The sequence below is a fragment of the Chelmon rostratus genome, chromosome 20 (assembly GCF_017976325.1).
Source record: "Chelmon rostratus isolate fCheRos1 chromosome 20, fCheRos1.pri, whole genome shotgun sequence".
NCBI lineage: Eukaryota > Metazoa > Chordata > Actinopteri > Chaetodontiformes > Chaetodontidae > Chelmon > Chelmon rostratus.
The window spans coordinates 10537352-10556532 of NC_055677.1; the positions used below are offsets into that span (position 1 = coordinate 10537352).

Here is a 19181-nt window from a genome sequence, read left to right on the forward strand (position 1 = left end):
ATGCTCACTCACTGGGCTGAAAATATTTACCCATTATTACTTCAGTAGCATACAATATCAAGGAACATTCTTCATGCTTGTGTGGTATTGCTGTTTTTCTTTATGTAAAGGATTTGAATGTGGAACTATTGGTCATTTGTTTGATTTAAAGTACAAATAAAAGTCAAAACTCAAGAGATTAAGTAGTATTTAAAGCGTTTTAGCCTGCTTGACCCCTGAAATATTTTTGCAAGGCTGTTGTGTTAAGGCACAAGAAGACTTGAAAGTGGCTGCTGGGAGCAATCAGGCATCACTAAGGACAGCAAAAAACGCAGGGTCCTCGGTTGAAGGACCTCGCGGACAAGTAAACATAAAAGATGTTTCGCTAATTAATATACTACCATCGATTTTCATCAAATTAATTTTGTCACAACGTGTGACTGATTACGACGCGATGGCGGAGGAGAACGATCTGGAAAAGTATGAGACTGTTTTGCTGCCTGTGCACAGTTAACGTATACAGCCGCTGTTTGCGCACACCTCCAGCTAGCTTTCCTCTAAAACGCCTAACAACCGCGTATCAGTCGGATGGGATATTTTTGGTAGACAGCTGTTGTGTTGTGTGTGCTGTGTTGTAAGACGAGTGTGAGTTTACAGTGGCTGTAAGGAAGCCCTGGCATTAAGCTGCCTGTCCTGTGTGGGTAAAGGTCGGCTAAATCAGTGAGTCTCCTCTGCTGAGACTCCGCTGATTCAGCAGCTCGGGTCAAACGAGGACATTGCTGTGTCCCCTCAGTCACTCACTAATGATTCACGTTCTCCTTTACACTCTGCATCACTCTGTTTTCTCTCACTTAATTAAATTATTCTCCCCTTGGCTCCCCCTTGAGGTTTCGTGCCGTCTCTGTCCTCAACTTCTCCCCCATTTCCTCCCCGTCCACATGACTCATTTTGATCTTTTTCTTTATTTATCCGTCCAGGCGCGCGGTAGAGGAGCTCCTCAGGGAGACTGACAGGGCTCGGGTGAGAGCAGAGACCATGGGCCCTGCAGGATGGTGAGCGCTGTGTTTGACATGCCATCTGTATCAGCCTGCCCTCATCTGTCATGTGTGGACGTCTGACTGCGACTTCTCAGCTTAGCTGTTCTTTTGTCTGGGGCAGTTTTTGTTCTTTGAGTGTATCGCCCATCCGTGCTGTGTTTTGATTTAGTCTGTGCACAGTCTGTCTTGTTTCTATGCTATATTCTCAACTAGTTTGTTTGTCCTTAATTGCGCTTGTCCACGTGCATAAATGTATTCATATTCCTGAAAATGGTACATACTCACAGTCGACCCAACAGTCCTAGTGACAAAACAACACAATAATCTAAAACCAAGTACAAAAGATAGCTCTATTAATATAATATTATGTTTTTTAGGAAAACCAACATTTCTAGCGACTCAGTTTTTTGTAATAAAAATACAAACAACGTTTTTTCGAAGCTTGTTAACTACTTTCTGTAGTTAAATAACTAGAAATGAATCCAATGCCACCATTGATTTTGCCAGCATAGCCAGCTAAATGCATTCTTTATTTACTCTTGTTGCTCTTTTTGTCTTGTGTAAAGTAATGGAAACCAGTCTTTTCCTGTTCATACTTGGTGCGAGTATGGTCATAGTCAGGATTTTATAAATACTGAGGTCATGAATCCAAATGTACCTTTTTTTTAACATCTCATATTTTATTTATTGAAACTATATACATTACTATATACAATAGTATTTCCCTATATTGTATTTCTCAACATGAAATAACACCAAGACATGTCTGAATTAGATAGATAGATAGATAGATAGATAGATAGATAGATACTTTATTCATCTCCAAAGAATTAATGCTATTTTAAAACCTTGACTGAAATTTATTTCTCTTATGAATCATTCATATTTTTGTAGCCTAAAATTAGTCAAATTAAAATATACCAAACCAAAATATGTGTTTAATCATAGAGTCCCTACAGGTTTCTAACACCCCCAAAACATGACATGACCTCAGTGGAAGCGTGGCCTTCGAAATGAGACACGCCGATGCCTTCTGGAAGCCAGTGATGACCACCTAAGCTGTCACACTGTTTAAAAGATCTGTGTGTTCACTCCTCTTTCAGGTTGAAGTGTCCCCTGCGGAGCACCAATAAGCGCTTCCTCCTTAACACCCTGCGCTCCACCGGCCTGCAGGGGCGCAGCGCTGGGCCAAGAGACGGACACTCCATCACTAGAGGGCGCCTGAGGAGCGACTCCCCAGACAGAAGCCGCGACCGCAGCAGAACACCCTCCAGAGACCACAGGAGCAATGGAGGCCACACAGACCATAAACACCATCACAGGGACAGCTGCAATAACAAAGATAAGAAGCAGGCTAGAGACAGAGAGCGGAGTCACAGGCACAAAGACAACAGAGAGCGGGGACATGGGAGAGATGGCCCGAGTAGAGACAAAGACAAAGACAGACTTCATGAGTAAAGACTCCTGTCCAGAGGAGGTACACTGCTTCTTTTACTCAGGCCACTCCTTCTGCAGTTTCAGCAGAACTCTGCTGAAACTGCTCTCTGACCAGCCAACACACCTCACAGAGCTGCCAACAGGCTGACAGATATGTCCTGCTCACCTGGCCTGTTATAAACTGCACAGAAAGAGCCAGAGAAGACGTTCACGTTTTTATTCCTGTTGATGGAGAATTAGTCTGTCATGGTAGTTCATTTCTCTTTTGAACTTACAACCATTTTGTATCTGTTAGTGTTTATTTGATTCCCTTTTAATGTTTTTTTTCCCACTGAGATTGGAGTGAATAAACTCCTTCTGGCTTTATAGCTCAGGAAATCACGAGGACTCTTTAGAAAACCTTTCTTTTAGCCAACATCGTCATGCCCTCCTCTCTGACATGAATCTTGGTTTGATGTTATTCTGTTTCACTTGCATTAGAGGAGGTTTGATTACAATTGTAATGCCATTACCATTCTTCTGTCATTATTCACTAGTCATAGTGTTTACATAAGCCATGCTGCTGTCTCCACTGGGTAAGCACGTTTTATCGCCTGTCCAACTTTTTGACATGTATATACTGGCTATCAGAAACGGTTTTGTTTGTCAAAGGAGAAAAAAAAACAGGTTTTCCTGACACTCCTACGTGTGCAAGATTCCTGGTGAACAAATGGCAGCAGCGATGGATTAGTAGTGATTTAATAAGGCTGTAATAGCAACAAAAACTACCACTACTACTACTATAATAATAGTAGTAGTAGCAATAATAATAATAATAATAATAACACAGTGGCTAATGTCGTACAAAGATGCAGTATTGCCATTTGTTTTGATGGGGTCAGCGGGGTTTCAGGACGACAGATGGACATTTGGTCAAGCGTTCAAAGTGTTGTGCTGCTGTTTATGTCTTCCCCATCCATTTGGCCTGTCTCCATGCGTTTAAGCTTACACTCTTTTATAGTTCCCACATCCAGTGCGTTTTATAAACGCGGCAGCCTCTTAGGCCATGATTGCCCATCGGTCTATAACAGCAAAATTTAAGATGTACCGCTCCACGCTTGAGCTATTACGCAAAATTCCGTGTCTAAAATGCGTTTAACGCCCCTCATGCTTCATAAATCACAGTGTGCGCGTCCACTGTAGTGGAGGACAGCTTCGGTTAACTGTTTCCTTCCTCTCTGAAATAATGATCAAATATAAACACCATTAAGGCATGGTGCTGGGGGTGATTTGTATGGAATTGGTTTACTCGAACTTTATTGTATCGCTGAGTGCCCCATTAAGATACCGTGGAAAGTGCTATAATTGCTTTTGAAGAACTCAGTGCAAATAGTCTATTGATACACACTATCAGGGTAAAAGCCCCGACGTCCTGTACAATTTACATGCACAAATCACTCCGATCACGTGGCCGAGCCTCAAAATGTTGCAGAAGAGCCGGGGATGGGCTCGCGAGTTGTGGAGACGCGCCCGCACGCGCCCCCCGGTTAATTGAGTTCTGTTGCTCACTCCAGCCTTAATTGGTTTACCACGAGAGCTGTTGTTTAATGGACCGAGCGCACACCTGCTAAAGTCTAATGGCCAGCAAACATGGCGAGAGTGCAGCGACCGCGGCGGCTCTGTGTTTGTCATCGCCAAGGGCCCTTCGTGCAGGGACCGTGGGCCCCCACACGCGCGCTAAATGGTGTTAAATGATGCATTTAGGGAAGTGTAATGGGTACATTTTAAAAAGCCAGAAAGGTGTAGACAAATGAAAAAAAAAAAAGCTCGTGGAAATAGACTGGCTGTGCTTTGAGCTTTTCACCCGAGTTTCCAGGGCAACTGTCTCTCAAACCAGGTCTCTTATCTCAGGTCAACCAATGTTTGCGCCCATACATATCGATTTATCAGCCGCAGTGTGCAGACCGAGATATATCCATATAAATTGTCGATGCTTCATTGTTTGGGGACAATCCTACATGAGAAACAGGTTTATTTCTTGCCTTCTATAATAAGGACCTCTCTAGCCAGTCTCTGTGTGTGCAGGCAGGGTCTGATAGATTCACCTGCTCACTTGTCTGTTGCTCCTGTGGGGGCAAACACAGGTGGGTGCCAGGTAAACGTCGCGGTATTTACAGAGTGGCATTGATTTACGCGCTGACGGCCGTCCTGTTCAATTTAGTGAAAAATCCCACAAGCGGCAGAATATCCTGGAAACTGGGGGCTATAGGTCTGCCGTTTTGAGCAAACAGTGAAACCAATGGCTTCGGCGCTGCGGAGTCACATGGTGGCAGAGTGACACACCTGTGTGGAGCCACCAGGGCCTCGCAGTTGCGCCAGCGACAGGTGGAGCAGAAGGTCCACGCCGAGGCAGGGCGCAGGTACGGTACATGTGCGGCTCCTCGGAAGCCATGAATCGGGAAGATCATTATTACCCGTCTCAGGTTTTTAAAGACTCCTGTGCCTACCAGAGATCACAGGGGGAGGACTACAGCCACAGCCCGCCGCCCTGCCTCTACATGAGCAGGCAGGTCCACTCCGTCTACACTCCGACGACCATGGGAGCCTTGGAGCAGGCCAGCCTTCCTGACACTGCCCCCTCTTACACTCTGCCCATGCGGGAGGATCCAGGTGTGCCTCAGCTCCACCATCATCAGGCGCTCCAGCAGCAGCCTCTCCCCCCCGCTGCAGGCTATGGAGACACGGGGGAACAGAGCAGATATCACCTCCCTTTCCCCTGGATGAAAACCACAAAATCTCACTCTCACACCTGGAAGGGGCAGTGGGCAGGTACGTCTTCCAAACCGCTGCATATCAGCAAATGTCATTTGTTTGAGATCACAACAACAAAGACAGGAGATTTGATTGTGCTCACTGGTGATTAAGCTTACTTCAAAACGCATGCTCTGTTTGCAGCATGTCTCTGTAGTCATAGCACTCGCAAGTGAGTTTCAATCAACTCTTTCTGCGGCCTATCATGACATCATGCTCCCAACAATATGATCCTGGGTGGTTCAGTTTACCTTGTCAGGCAGTTTGTAAGAGGCCCGGAAGGTCAGCGCTCGCTTTTATCGGGTCTTATCGTCGCAAAAATGTGGGTTTTGTCTTTACAAAACATTTTCACAAATCGCCATATCTTTAACCATCAAGCTGAATGCTATAGAGTGTAATAGGCCATTAAAACGCCCACATCTCCCATAAGCGTTTCTGATTGATGGAGGCTTAACATTAATAAAAGACCTTTTATATATAACAGTGAATTCTTTGACTTTGCTTACACCAAATCTTACAGTTTAAATGACTGAATTATATAATTTGTCGTGTTTTCTCCTTCACTGGAGGAGAGTTTTTATTAGACGAGACACTTGGCCTTAATTATAGGCCAAACAAATTGATGGTACTTTTCTAATGAGCGTGTTTTCTTCAGTGAAAAACCTGGACGCCAGACCTCAAAGTTCCTCACAGAGTAAACCTACCTATGAAGCTCTCAGACTTTTCTCACACGAGGGAAATTTTTTTAACAATCAATAGATCTGATTTGATATACGGTCGTTTGTTGTTATGGATCCACGTTCCGTGGCCGACTTTTGGTTTATTTTGAGTACAGTTTTACGATAATTAATTTAAGAAGACATGGCAATGGCTTTAAAAGGTAGCATTTTTAAATAGCATGATAGCAGTACAGTAGTCCTGCTCTGTATTTATGCAGCCTGTGGCAACACACGACTGGTGCATTGACAAATAAATACTTATAGCTAAGTTATAACGTATTATTGAAAAAGATAAAATATTCTGTCCGGGCAAAATCTCAATTTAACTTTCAATTTGAATCTACACAAAAGACATTTCTAGAGGGAAATATGTTTTTTCAGTGTCACGTCTCTCTCCTGCTCAGACTTGATTCGTTTATTGATTTACAGGCTGGACATTTGAAAAAGTGCCATCTAAAGCAACTGATGCATGCCTATAATACTAACCACGTCCGAGAATTAATACTTTTTTGTAGGTTTTCTGATTTTTTTTTCACTTAATTTTTATTTATGCATTCATTCATTTTGGCTGTTTGGATAATTCATATGGTGAAATGAGGCCATTCCTAAACTGAATTAATTCACCAAACCGTGGTCCTCATCGGGTTGAGGACTTCCAGGTCCAGCAGGTCCTGGAAAATGAGAAGTAATACGGTGGCTTTATAACCTGTAAAAATTTCCACTCTCACCACATTTGTCTTATAACATACTTAAGCAATTCAGCCACAGGAGAAACAACCTTTGCGCGCAAGCATCCGACTAAACCATATCAAAATGATCTGTTTGTTCCCCAAGATATCAAACTATTTTATCAATCTCACTGGTGTGAATTTTAGATGTGGGTCACCAAATTCACACAGCTGGGAAATATCCTATATTTTTGTCCCCATTAAGAGGAACAACCAATACGCCGCCATACCTTAACCCAAAGCTTAAACTCAGATCAAAATAATTTACCCTATGATCTTCAAAAACTGCACTAAAGCTGAATTTCTTAGTTGAAAAACAATAAATTGCCCATAGAACATAATGTCACCTGTATCTTCCAAATATCAATTCAAGAAAAATGCCTATTTTTGGGTAAATCTCAAATAATTGTGAATTCCTTGTAACATTACAAGTGAATGAATGTTTATTTTGTTGGCTATCATAAGACAAATATGCACTGTGGTTTCAGCAGGTGCCTGCTGAAGTGGCCAAAATCTAACCAGTGCACTTCAAATAAGGCCTGTAGGTCATTTCCAGTAAAACTTACAATAAACCTTCACCTTTGATAAATATCTTATTTGTAAGGACGCTAATGTATTTGTCTCCAGGACCATACGTGATGGCGGAGACCGAGGAAAACAAACGCACGAGGACTGCCTACACGCGCGCCCAGCTGCTGGAGCTAGAGAAGGAGTTCCTGTTCAACCGCTACATCTCGAGGCCACGCCGCGTGGAGCTGGCGCTGACCCTGAGCCTCACGGAGCGCCACATCAAGATCTGGTTCCAGAACCGGCGCATGAAGTGGAAGAAGGAGGAGGACCGGAGGAGGGCGAGGGCGGCCGACCCGGACCAGGACTCCTCCGTCACCTCTGGAGACCAGGGGGAGGCTGTCGGAGGGGTCTCCTCCACGAACGGACCTCACACCGCCTCACCCCCCGTTTCCCCGCTGCGCGCTCACTCCCTCTCCGCTCCTGGGTCCCGAGAGCCCGCATAGACCCGCGGGGAGGGTCTCAAGACTGGGACTTAAACTCATATTGCAGGAATCTTTTTCAAATCCACATTTTAAGTCAGCCCATCTTAGAAGAATCATAATTAGGGCGTTAACGGAGAGAGTAAAACTTACAGGTTTCCCGTAGACTTAAGGCGCTCCATGGCATTTAAATCTGGTGCTAATTTTCCTGAGGCCCCCTTGAACTCTCCCCCCCTTAAGGACCACCTTTCCTCCTTATTGGATACTGCTCTCTGTCATTTACTGAACTGAAGCGACATTTCTTCATCCCTCCAGACTTTGCATGCTTTGAGTTTTTTGAGCACCAGATGGCATCCTAAGACAACCAACATGCAATCATGCAAGGACCGCCCCCTTCAACCTTTCAGAGGCCCCAACATGGAGTCAGTGCACAAACTGTTGCATGGTCTAACCAAGTTTTACAGTGCATTGTTTTCCACCCCTGATATGTTAGTAGTACACTCAAGTTTTTGAATGTATATAAACCTTTGCGTAATACGACTGTATATGTCCCCTTGTACATAAGCCTTGGCTATATCGTGTAAATTGTTAAATTGGAATCAACGATACACATTTTATTGTTTGAAGGATTTATTGTACATTCTGATGGATGAATAACACATAATAAATTTGGAATAAAGCAAATATCACAGCCGAGAACAATGGCAGTCTTAACGTAGATGTGATTGAACTGGTGCAAGAGAAATCCAGTATGACCTCAAACAAGGTTCATAATTTGTTGGGAGCGTCAGGGAGCACGAGAGCCTGGAGACGCAGGCGGCATATCTTCTTCACCTCCTGAATGCCTCGCGCCCTCTCCACCTCGCGCTCGTTCCGGCAGCGCTCGGACAGCTGCCGCAGTATGTTTGCCTTGTCGTTCATCCGGGCGCAGATGACAAACGGGAACCCGAAGCGCTTCTTGTACTCCCCGTTGAGCCAGGCCATGCGCGACGCTTCCGCGGAGTCCAGCGCATCCATTCCAGCGCCCGCCTGCTCCTCGCGCGACTCCCGGGTCAAGGTGCCGATCTGGAGGTCCCTGCCCGCGAGGTCCGGGTGGCACCTGAGGATCCCTTCTTTACCTGGACGCAAGCGAGGCCAAAGTCATATCAGTGCCAATGCGCGCGGAGTCCAACACTTTTTAGGGCCAAGAACTCCTTTAAACGGCCACCTAAAACTACACCAGACACACTGTATGACGAATAGTTACCAAAATGTAGGTCCGTGTCCCACCTGATTCTGGGAGAGCATCGATGAAATCACTGATTGCTGCCTCCAAAGCAGTCAAGTTCCCAAAGGGACGCGTCGACCACACAGCAGCTGTTACAATGGGGCACTTCTCCACCACATTACCGAAAATATTTACAAAATCCTCGTAAGGAAGGGCATTTACCGCGGCGATGTCCATTGTCATACTTGTGGGGACACTTCGCAGCTGCGCAGGTGGCGCTTAACGACCTTCCACAAGATTTTGCAACAAGGGTTAATGCACTGCTGGACAACCCCCCGTCTGGCTGCGGTCAATGTTTTCTTGGTCAGATCAACTGCCAATCATTTGACGATGAAAAGAGGAGTTTAAAGGTAACTGCAAAACACCGACGCATATTCCACATGGTAATCATCCTCTCCAACATATAGATAGCGCAGACAGCCTGTAGTTGACAGATCAGACATATGAAGCAGCAGTTTTTCGTCCAATGTGTAAAGCACATTTTATTGCAGGTATAATACTCACACAGACAATACAATGTAAAATTAATTAAAATATTTTAATATATATATATATATGAACGTGTTCCAAAATTGGGTTCATTCCTCATTTGAGAGCTGCTGCCATAATTTAAGAGACCACAAGAAATAATTATTGTTACATTCCATTGCAAATCAGAAAATATAAAACCAAAAGTTAATCATTTGCTACAGTATACATATATAGGCCTGCTTGCGTACATAAATGAATGAATATGTATATGTCTATATATGTGTGTGTTTGTGTGTGTGTGTGTGTGTGTATATATATATATATATATATAGAGAGAGAGAGTACTGTATATACTACAATATAGTACTATATTACTGAGAATATTTAGGATCCCGTCATTAAACCAGTTTTTCATTTTCAGCTGCACAATAGAAACAAAAATACTGTATTTACATTCAGACAATATCATCATAATTCTAAATGAAATTCCATATGCATAATGAAAACCTTGCATGTCTTGTTACTTCTTCAGATTATGAAAATATATGTGATAATATATGCTACATATGTTTTATTCAATTTCACCTGCAAGTCTAAAAATGCTTCCAATATTTTTACAGAATATAAAGCCAGTGTATTCTGTAACTGTAACTGTAAGCTTAATATTATTGTGAGAATCATTTTAAATATCTTGTTGTAAAATATAGAGAAAATGGTTTGAACATTTGGTCACCGTGCACCACGGTGGTCGCTGATTACTCTGTATCAGATGGCTTCAGAAGCTTTTCCTCAGCTGCCACAGTGTCTGAGTCGGATGTCTCCTCTTTGCTTTCCTCAGCTGCGTGGGTTTGACAGTAGTCATTGTCCGACCCCGTCTTGCTCTCACTCTGTTTTGTCAAGGCGGAAATGTCCAGAGTGACCAGTGTGTTCTGGTAGTCGCTGGATGTCTGGTTGGACATGTTATGGTAGAGCTGAAACAAGAGGGAATTTGGTTAAGAAAAGGACTAAGTTTAGATAATAATGCTGCTTAGAGATCAGATACAGTATGTTGACCAAACTCCACATGCCTACCTCCTCCTCTCTGTCTGTCAGCTGATCACTCATAAAGGACACCAGTTTGGAGAAAGATGGCCGGTCGCAGGGATCCAGGGCCCAACACTTACACATAATCCCATACCTGTCATGGAGAAAGGAGATGAAATATTCACAGATTTTGCAGTAGTTTCTGTGTCTAGAAAGACTTGATGCTTATAAAGGTTATCAGATATCCATGATTTCCAGAAGACAAAGGTGCACTATTGTATTTGTTTGGTTTTGAGGACAGTGGTGGAAGAAGCACTCAGATCCTTTACGAAAGTCAAACTACCAATATGTAAAATGTAAAAATACTCAATTACAAGTAAATGTTTTCTGATCTTATACAGACAATGCAACAATGAGGTCCTTAAATCCTGATCCGAAAAGATAAGTGAAAAGATCTGTTAATTAATTCATGTGAACCTGTCTAAAAAAAACATTACCTTGAAAAATAAACTATAATTGCAACACAATACAAAAACCCCCCCCAACAACTTGATTTTACTTGATTTGCATTAAAAACAAGTTGCAATATTCTTATTGCACAGCTGGATTTTTTTCTCCATTAAAGAAAGTAGGAACTGAAGTTCCTGAATAAGTGTAGTGCAGTAAAATGTACATTTCCATCGTAGTGAAGTATAAGTATAAAGTAGCAGAAAACAGTAACAGTAACAAGTGAAGTACAAGTACCTCTTGTACAATGTGCTTTCCACCACTGCATGAAGATGTTGCCACTCATTTAAACATCTACATCAGCATCCATCAGCATGCATATTTATACTGTTTTTTCACTGCTTCTCTTCATTGAGCAAATGAAGCATGGCAGTGAGTGTCTGCTCAGTGTCTTAAACTTACTCACAAACTGTGTGTATTTACAAGAGAAACATAATGCAGCCTGAAGACACCTACACAGAATCGTTGGCGTAGTACGGACACTCCATCTTAAATCCTTTCTCAATCATTGAATAGAAAGTGTGATCCACCTTCATGCCCGGGTACGGAGTAACACCTGGGAGCGAGACAGAGCTGTTGTTAATATTTGTGCGGGAATTGATTGTGTGCTTGTTTTATAAATGTGCTGCTCATGGAGTGAAGGCTACCGAGGGAGAAGATCTCCCACAGCAGAATGCCATAAGCCCAGACGTCGCTCTTCATGGTGTATATCCCCTGAAAGGTACTCTCTGGTGCCATCCACTTCACCGGCAAGCGCACCTGACACACAGCAGTCACCCACATAATGCGTGAGAAGTGATGAAAAAATACCCAAAACTAAATAACACAAGGTAACACCTGACATACATTTCCTCTCACGACATAGTTGGAGTCGTTGTCGATGTCCCGGGCCAGTCCAAAGTCACCGATTTTCACCAGTCTGCCCTTTGTCACTAACACGTTTCGAGCTGCCAGGTCTCGATGGATGCACTGCAGACAGATTGAATCAATCTTTGTTGATACAGTATGTCACTCCACTGGGTTGGCTTGTGAGTTGCACATGATATACTAGCAGTTGGACATATAATAATAGATTAGGAGAGTTGTTTAAGAATGTTTTTCATATCTAAGATCCAACGCTGTGTATACATAAGTGTATATACCATATAAGAACTTGTCTATATTGCTAAACTGAATCCTCTCTTGGAACAAATGGATCAATTCTGTGTGATGTTTAGAGCTGCAAGGAACAAGTATACTTTTTTAATAATTAACTTTGTTAATTTGCACATTATTTTCTCATCAAAAATGAAAATGAAAATAGTTAAAAAATAGTGAAAAATGTCAGTAAAAATGACATGAAGCCAAAGTTAATGTCTTGAAATAGCTTATTTTGTCTGATTGACGGTCTAACAGCCCCAAATTATAGATTTATTATCACGTTATACAAAGAAGATCCTCACAAATGAGAAATCAGAAGTGGGGATTGTTTGGTATTTTGTTTAAAAAAGACCTTAATGATTAAACAAACAGATGTCAATTAATTTTCTACAGTATTTCTCTACTGGTCGTTTCACCTCTAGTGTTGTGAATCATCAAAGCAAGGAAACTAAAAAACCCTTCGTCCCTCACATTCTTGGAGGACAGGAACTCCATGCCTTTGGCCACTTGGAAGGCAAAACTGAGCAGGTCGTCAAAGGTCAGGGTTTGCAGGTCCTCTGTCTGATAGCCCAGGTTTTCATAGGTTTCTGGATCTGGAGATGAATCTGGATCAGTTAGGATCAAGAGTAATTTGCACTGTAGGTCTTATCTGCTTGAAAACATGCATGTTTTGAGCATGTGACTGAGGGTGGTATTTTTCCCACCTTCAAAGCTGTTCATGTTACCAGAGTTGAGGGTGAGGAGGGCGATGTCCTCCTGCCCTCTGGTGGTAGAGCGGTGCATCGGCACGTAATTGTCCACCGCCTTGTCGAGTTCACTGAGAAAACACAAACGTTATTATAATGTTAAATCAGACTTCCAGCATTGTAATTTCACATATATGCCTGCACTTGTGAACCCTTTGTTGCCCTAATTCTGAAATGATTCCCAAATGTTGTTCTTCCCAGCCCTCGTTCCCCCTTTTCTCACCTGTAGCTTCTCCTGGGCTGCAGGTTGTGGTAGAGGCTGCTGAAACGGTCCTTGTTGAAAGCATCAGTCACAGACTTGTGGTAGTGCTCTCTGTTTTTCTTTAGGTAGTTCAGTAGATCTCCATAACAACAGTACTGGAAAATCAGATACATGGGTCCTGTGAGGGGAAAAAAAACACTGTTAAAATAAAAATTTAGATTTGGATGGATTAGAACACGCTACAACCGAGACACTACATGTAACATGTAACATCCCACCTGACCCACCTGATTAGAGTACACAAAAGTCTCGTGCATGTGTGTGATTAGCAGCAGCGAATGTACCTGAGTCTGTGCATGCACCGAGCAGGTTAACAATGTTGGCGTGGTTCCCTATGTGAGTCAGCATCTTGAGCTCTGACATTAGAGCCTCTTTCTCCACCGCCTGGTGTTTCTCTGCAGGGTCAAACACCACATCAGCTACTAAGATGGCCCCTGTAAAAGTTTGCATTTCACTCATGGAACAAATATCTGACACGCTGACCTTTGAGCATCTTGACAGCCACCTGTTGTGAGACTCCGGGCATGTTGATGCCATAAGCTGTAGCCTGGACCACCATGCCAAAAGCCCCAGAGCCCAGTTCGTTACCTGGGGAGGACACAGAAACACTCTGAGCACTATGTCATCTTGATTTTTTTTAGTTTATCACATTGACCTTAAAGGGAAGTGTAACTTTATTGAGACAATGTAATAATAACATGAGAAATGTGGTGGAATGCAACTAAGGAGGTCTATACAATTACTCAAGTATGGTATTTAAGTACATGTTGAGGTACTGTAGTTACTAGTTACTTTTCAGATTGAGATTTTAAATAGAAAAAACCTGATTTTACATACAGGAATCTTACTTGTAATAAAGCATTTTTACTTCGTTGTTTTGGTACTTTAACTTAAGTAAAGGATCTGAGTACTTCCTCCACCACTGAAGTCTGGTATCATGCCTAATGGTGTAATTCATACCCAGTTCCAGGTTCTCCCTGGGAAACTCCCATTTCTGGTCATACTGAAAGTCTTTGAAGTTAATGTAGATGTAATCATTGTCATTGGGTCCAACCATCTGGATCATCTGGAGCTGGGGCTGATACTGGGGCTTCTGTTGGAAACAGAAAGGAGTTGGCATCATGTCCTTGTGTGTTTGTGTTTTTGTGTATGTGTACATGTATTGATGTGTAACATATACCTTCTTTTTGACAAAGTGCATGAGCACCACACTAACTACAGCCAATGCCAGAAGCAGAACCAAACTGCCTACTTTCAGCACCACCGAGCTGCCGTTATCACTATCAGGAGCACCTGAAATCAGCGATGAAGGACAATTTCTAATGACAGTCTTCAAACAACACATTATAATTTAATGATTTTCTAATTTCAAATGAATCTCACTACCTCTGGAGGCCTGGAGTGAAAGTGAAGGGTATATGGAGAATTTAGTTTGGCACCAGGAGTCAACAGAGTTTGTCAGACAAAACCTTAAATGGTGTCCGTCCACCAGCTCTCTCCTCAGAGAGCTCTTGATTGTCTTGTTGCAGAAGACATCCGAGTCGGTTTGAGAGGCACCTGGAATCTCTTTCCAGGAAGAGTCTGTTTCACAGCTGCAGCAAGACAAAGAGCAGAGACTTGAGGAAATCTGAATCTGAGTGTGTGTGCGCATTACAATGCCCTCTAATCTGAGCACATCTGACGGTAAGCGTACCTGTCGTTGGACGAAGAACAAGACATCCAGGTATAATTTGCTGGCACAAGGCTCACAGTCTCAAAGGTCAAGGTATTATTATCTTCGTTAATCCTGAATTTAAATGTTGGTTCGTCTGAAACACAGCCAGTGGAAAATAATAAACTATAATACTGTGCAGAAGTTACATTAATAGAAAAATACCAAACTCTTTCTTACCAACAACACACACTGATATGGTCTTTGTTTCTTTTAGTCCTCCACCCTCCAAGTGTAGTTTATAATCTCCTGATTTGAGTGGATGACACAGCTTCACCGTCCTGAGAAGACAGGGTCATAGCCAACATTCATGTTCAACATCCTTTCTTTCGCTACATGTTCATCAATGTTCAGCTCAAGGAACATTGCGTCACGCAGCTACCTGTGCTTTGTCACCCAGTCCTCCCTGATGCATTTAGTCATCGTTTTATCAGGAGCTTCCCAGGAACAGTGCTCGAGCACAGGGTGGTAGGAAACACTGGCTTGCAAACAGGAGCTGGATGCATTTTGACCTGCTATGATCTTGCTCTTATCCAACTGGACAGAGAGGAAACCCTCAGCTGAGGAAACACAACAAATAAGTCAGTACAACATGGTACAAATGAGCCTAAACATTAGAAAGACCAAGACGCATTCATTGGTAACAGTTTACTAACCCTGGACATGGACGTAGACAGACTTAGTTTTGCCTTTTGGACTGCTGCAGGTATATGTGCCACTGTGGTCCACACTGACTGATCTGATGAGCAGGTAGGCCATCCAACTGTCATAATGTGAGTCATTTTTAATGCAGATCTGAGACAAAAACATATAGTTGTAATGATTTTAGTGGGAGAGATTCATGCAGTTGTTTGCGTCTTAGACTAAGGAAATGATTCAAATTTGTTCACATGACAATTGAAAGAAACTCTCAGTGGTATCAGCAGGAGTTACTGTACCTCCTCCTTGACTATAGAAGAACATGCTAAGGTGTTGGCATTCAATATTTTGTGGTCATTCTGCCACACAAGTGACGCCGGCAAGGGCTGTCGTATTCGGCAGCGAAGCAGTAAAGACTGACCAGGACTCACGGTCACATTAGAAACCTCATCGTGTCTCCCACTCTGCAGTTCTGAAACACACAGTCGGATCACAAGTCACAAACTTGACAGACATGTGATTTTTTAAAGTCACTCCATGGAATTGTTTTATATGGTATTATTAATTAGAGATAGCTCCATGGCAGTAAACAAGAGGCAGAGAGGTTGAAAAATGAACCCTCTGCAAAAAACTGCAGTTACTCGAGTGGCTCCAAAATCGAGTCAACCCCCATAGACCCCCATATTAAAACGCAGAAATAACATGATCACAGCCCGGCACAAGAAAACCAGAGCTAGAGTTAATTTTACCGTTCATGACAACTATACAGGGGATTAATTTCTATATAAATCACTAATTTCAATTATATTAAGGATTAAAGTTATGCATCATTATAAGCATGACCACTTTTTAAGCGAGAGCTAGCGGCTAGGTTTCACAACCAGCTCCACCCACACTCCACCTCTTTGCCCATTTTTTTAGGCCGGAGTTTGGTGGCCCTGCCAAGATGGCGCCGGCCAGAGGTACTGTCTCCGAGCTTCACGATGGCTCTCCAGAAACCTGTGGGTGACGTCACAGAGACTACGTCCATGTTTTCTACAGTCTATGGCTGTGAACTGCTGTTCTGCAAACCTTTTCAGGTGGTTTAAGTACAAAATTGAGCAAATTAGTTTGCTTGCTGTAATTGTTTATTACGAATAAATCTTTTGCAGAATGTATTTAGTGAACTTGTTGAAATATTAATTTACCGTAGTCATACAGTTGGGAGCATTCTTGTCCTTCAGTATTGGTAGCACAGCACATCGCTCTGTGAGCAGAATATTCAGTACTGGATATTGTGCTATACACCTTTTCACTATTTGCAGGATTGTGTTTCCCCGCCTTGTTTCTGTTCAAAATGAGGGGAAACAACATAATTTAGAAAATCATACTATAATAAAACGTTTTGTAAGTTAGTGTCATTAGACTACATCAAACATACTCTGAATTATGCATGCAGATGTAATGAATAACATCTTACCCAGACCATTTAATTGTTGGCTTTGGGCAGCCCTCAGAGATGCATGTGAAATGAGGGGACCGCATCGGGTCATCTACATGGTCCAGTATCAGCTTTGGTTTTGTGGGACGTTCTGGAAAAAAAATAAAAAATAATGTAAATTGTTAAGTAACACTGATTTAACAATATTAAAGAGTCTAGTGTTTGTGTTGAGTGCTGACTGAGCATATGTAGAGAGCTGTTACTCACTCGTTACTACATGAAGAGATACAGTCAGAGAGGACCTGGTCTCATTGCTACTTTCACAGCTCAGCGTGTACTCCCCTGAATCTGTTTCAGAAAGCGGCGGTAGGGCCATCGAGTCACTCGCGTTTCTGGTGAGGTTTAAGCAAAAGCTCCCAGTTCGATCACATAAACCAAAAGGGGAAACGCACTTGAATACTGTACAGACATTCACTTACACTGTCAGTACTGGGTCAGCTCCTCTGATCCAGTGGCAGATGGGAGAACCAGAGACGTGCACCAGGGAGATGACAAGTTTCTTACCAATACACACCTCTATGCTGACAGGACCAGATGCATTCAGATAGTCAGCTGGCACAAAACATGCCACCTGAAATTGGAGTTTTACACCAGTAATTTAAGGCATATAACTGTAATAAAGGGTTTCATGTCTGTGGTTTAATTAAAAATTACCTGCCGAACCTATTATACTAAAATGTTTTGGTTTATTTTCTACAAATCACATTTTTGCTACATTATTGCTAATCATTATTGAAGATTTAGACTCGTAAATAGGCATTTTGACTTATAATAAGCACATGTATTACTCATAACATTAACGATGAGTCTGCATGAACAAAACCCGGACCTAAAACTGAAGCAGCTAAATGGACTTGGCCAACATTGGTTTTATTACTTACGCCTGTGCTTTTCCATTTTCTGACATATCAAAATAATAATTTTTAAAGTTCATTTTCTGCTTTTACAGGTGTCTTGACTGCCATCTTTTTAAATCTCAAACTAAAATGACACATAAACTTACAGACTTTGAACTGTTGAGCAGATATAAAACAATAATGAATATACAGTCACGTCTGTGCTATTTCCCTTTCTGATGTTTCAGTTCACATTCTCTGTACATTCACTGGAGCTTACCAAAGAGTATCAATTTCTCTTAACTTGATAATGTTTCACAAATAAACAGGAACTCAGAAAGACCGGTAGTTATGTGTATAATTAATTTGATTTGTTGACTTAAAACACACAGATTCTGGCAGCTTTTACCTCACGACTGGGTACGCAGGCTTGATTCTGCGCTGCCACACTGTCAGAGCAGTGCAGCTCCATGGCGTACAGCAGCAGAACAGCTTGAAGGACAGAAAATTGTGGCTTTATTTTAAACGTCGGTGCAAATTTGAACAGGAAATTTAGAAAAAGGAAACTGTATTTTTAAGAAATGTATTTATAAAGACAAGTGCAGCAAAAAAACAAGACGCATTTGCATAATGATGAGTAAACTGCTTCAGTGCTTTACCTTACTGGTTAAAGTATATAAGTAAGAATTTTATGATGGATTATATGCGAAAACATGCAAGAAAAAGTAAAGTAAAATGCATTATCCTGCCATAATTTTTGAAAATATTAGCTGTAGAAATTCAGATATTGATAAACATCCTTACATTCAGGCCTTAATTATCACACATTTATCAACTTCGTTCAGATTCTGCAGCGTCAACGACTCAGCCCACAGCAGAGCAGAGACATGAAACGGTGTGACTCACCCACAATCATATCGCTCCGTCTCGGCATTGATGCTTTCTTTCTGTCGGTGTCACATACTCATGAACATGTCAGACAGCGAAACTTTGATGCAGAAGATGAGTGTGAGGACTTTTTAAACAGGGGAAGTGTTGGAAATGACGACGCTGTCAGCCACGCCTGGCTGCACTCTCCGTGTATATGCTTGTAACAAGAAACATGTTTATAAATGTGCTAGAAACTATTCAAAATGTCATAAAATGTTTATAACGTTATGGGAGATATAATAAGATGTAACGACAATAATGTATGTTGGCGTCGTTGGCGTAAGCTGATTAAAAAGAGAGTTGCAATTCTTTCCTGTATGTTTTCAAATAAAATTGATTTTACATTTCTTGCCCTGTATGAATATGTTTAATTAATTTATTTTTTAATTTCAAATAAACTTACTTCCCAACTCTTTTTTGGCCATTCCTTGGCTTTGTGATGATGTATTCTCATGCATCTGTATATGTAGCCTAAGTGAAGTTAATAAAC

General features: G+C 42.0%; 4 protein-coding genes across 7 annotated transcripts; 2 read left to right on the forward strand and 2 right to left on the reverse strand.

Annotated features, from left to right (window-relative positions):
* Positions 1–323: 323 nt before the first annotated feature.
* si:ch211-140b10.6 (protein POLR1D-like) lies at positions 324–3182 on the forward strand. Its single transcript, XM_041961810.1, has 3 exons — positions 324–459; positions 957–1031; positions 2120–3182. Exons 1-3 carry the CDS (start codon positions 434–436, stop codon positions 2472–2474), a joined length of 456 nt encoding a protein of 151 aa, XP_041817744.1. The 5' UTR covers positions 324–433; the 3' UTR covers positions 2475–3182.
* A 1679-nt stretch (positions 3183–4861) lies between these two features.
* On the forward strand, positions 4862–7703 carry pdx1 (pancreatic and duodenal homeobox 1). Its single transcript, XM_041961753.1, has 2 exons — positions 4862–5261; positions 7318–7703. Exons 1-2 carry the CDS (start codon positions 4862–4864, stop codon positions 7701–7703), a joined length of 786 nt encoding a protein of 261 aa, XP_041817687.1.
* A 675-nt stretch (positions 7704–8378) lies between these two features.
* urad (ureidoimidazoline (2-oxo-4-hydroxy-4-carboxy-5-) decarboxylase) lies at positions 8379–9129 on the reverse strand. Its single transcript, XM_041961868.1, has 2 exons — positions 8949–9129; positions 8379–8797 (listed from the first exon to the last, which is right to left on the reverse strand). The coding sequence occupies exons 1-2, from the start codon at positions 9127–9129 to the stop codon at positions 8448–8450; spliced, it is 531 nt and encodes a 176-aa protein (XP_041817802.1). The 3' UTR covers positions 8379–8447.
* Positions 9130–9408: 279 nt separating this feature from the next.
* flt3 (fms related receptor tyrosine kinase 3) lies at positions 9409–18750 on the reverse strand. 4 transcript variants are annotated; one of them, XM_041961689.1, is made up of 24 exons: positions 18668–18750; positions 18171–18253; positions 17345–17496; positions 17133–17257; positions 16905–17016; positions 16633–16772; positions 15745–15917; positions 15463–15601; positions 15189–15366; positions 14987–15087; positions 14789–14903; positions 14482–14687; positions 14276–14388; positions 14056–14188; positions 13579–13683; positions 13380–13490; positions 13057–13213; positions 12813–12904; positions 12559–12680; positions 11794–11916; positions 11595–11706; positions 11404–11503; positions 10489–10594; positions 9409–10388 (listed from the first exon to the last, which is right to left on the reverse strand). In XM_041961689.1, exons 1-24 carry the CDS (start codon positions 18693–18695, stop codon positions 10173–10175), a joined length of 3042 nt encoding a protein of 1013 aa, XP_041817623.1. In that variant the 5' UTR covers positions 18696–18750; the 3' UTR covers positions 9409–10172. The 4 variants fall into 4 exon arrangements, with proteins under 4 accessions (XP_041817623.1, XP_041817622.1, XP_041817621.1 ...); XM_041961688.1 differs by having other exon boundaries at positions 12559–12692; XM_041961687.1 differs by having other exon boundaries at positions 12792–12904.
* Positions 18751–19181: the final 431 nt, after the last annotated feature.

What these genes read in the sequence shown, in the direction of transcription:
- si:ch211-140b10.6 (XM_041961810.1), top strand. Translation starts at nt 434, where the DNA reads ATGGCGGAGGAGAACGATCTGGAAAA. An exon ending in GAGGAGAACGATCTGGAAAA is followed by an intron (nt 460 to 956) that starts GTATGAGACTGT and finishes TTATCCGTCCAG; the next exon opens with GCGCGCGGTAGAGGAGCTCC. An exon ending in ACCATGGGCCCTGCAGGATG is followed by an intron (nt 1,032 to 2,119) that starts GTGAGCGCTGTG and finishes CTCCTCTTTCAG; the next exon opens with GTTGAAGTGTCCCCTGCGGA.
- pdx1 (XM_041961753.1), top strand. Translation starts at nt 4,862, where the DNA reads ATGTGCGGCTCCTCGGAAGCCATGAATCGGGAAGATCATTATTACCCG. An exon ending in CTGGAAGGGGCAGTGGGCAG is followed by an intron (nt 5,262 to 7,317) that starts GTACGTCTTCCA and finishes ATTTGTCTCCAG; the next exon opens with GACCATACGTGATGGCGGAG.
- urad (XM_041961868.1), bottom strand. Translation starts at nt 9,129, where the DNA reads ATGACAATGGACATCGCCGCGGTAAATGCCCTTCCTTACGAGGATTTT. An exon ending in CGATGCTCTCCCAGAATCAG is followed by an intron (nt 8,798 to 8,948) that starts GTGGGACACGGA and finishes GCTTGCGTCCAG; the next exon opens with GTAAAGAAGGGATCCTCAGG.
- flt3 (XM_041961686.1), bottom strand. Translation starts at nt 18,695, where the DNA reads ATGCCGAGACGGAGCGATATGATTGTGG. An exon ending in CCTGCGTACCCAGTCGTGAG is followed by an intron (nt 17,497 to 18,170) that starts GTAAAAGCTGCC and finishes CTCCAATTTCAG; the next exon opens with GTGGCATGTTTTGTGCCAGC. An exon ending in TAACATGAACAGCTTTGAAG is followed by an intron (nt 12,693 to 12,791) that starts GTGGGAAAAATA and finishes TAACTGATCCAG; the next exon opens with ATTCATCTCCAGATCCAGAA.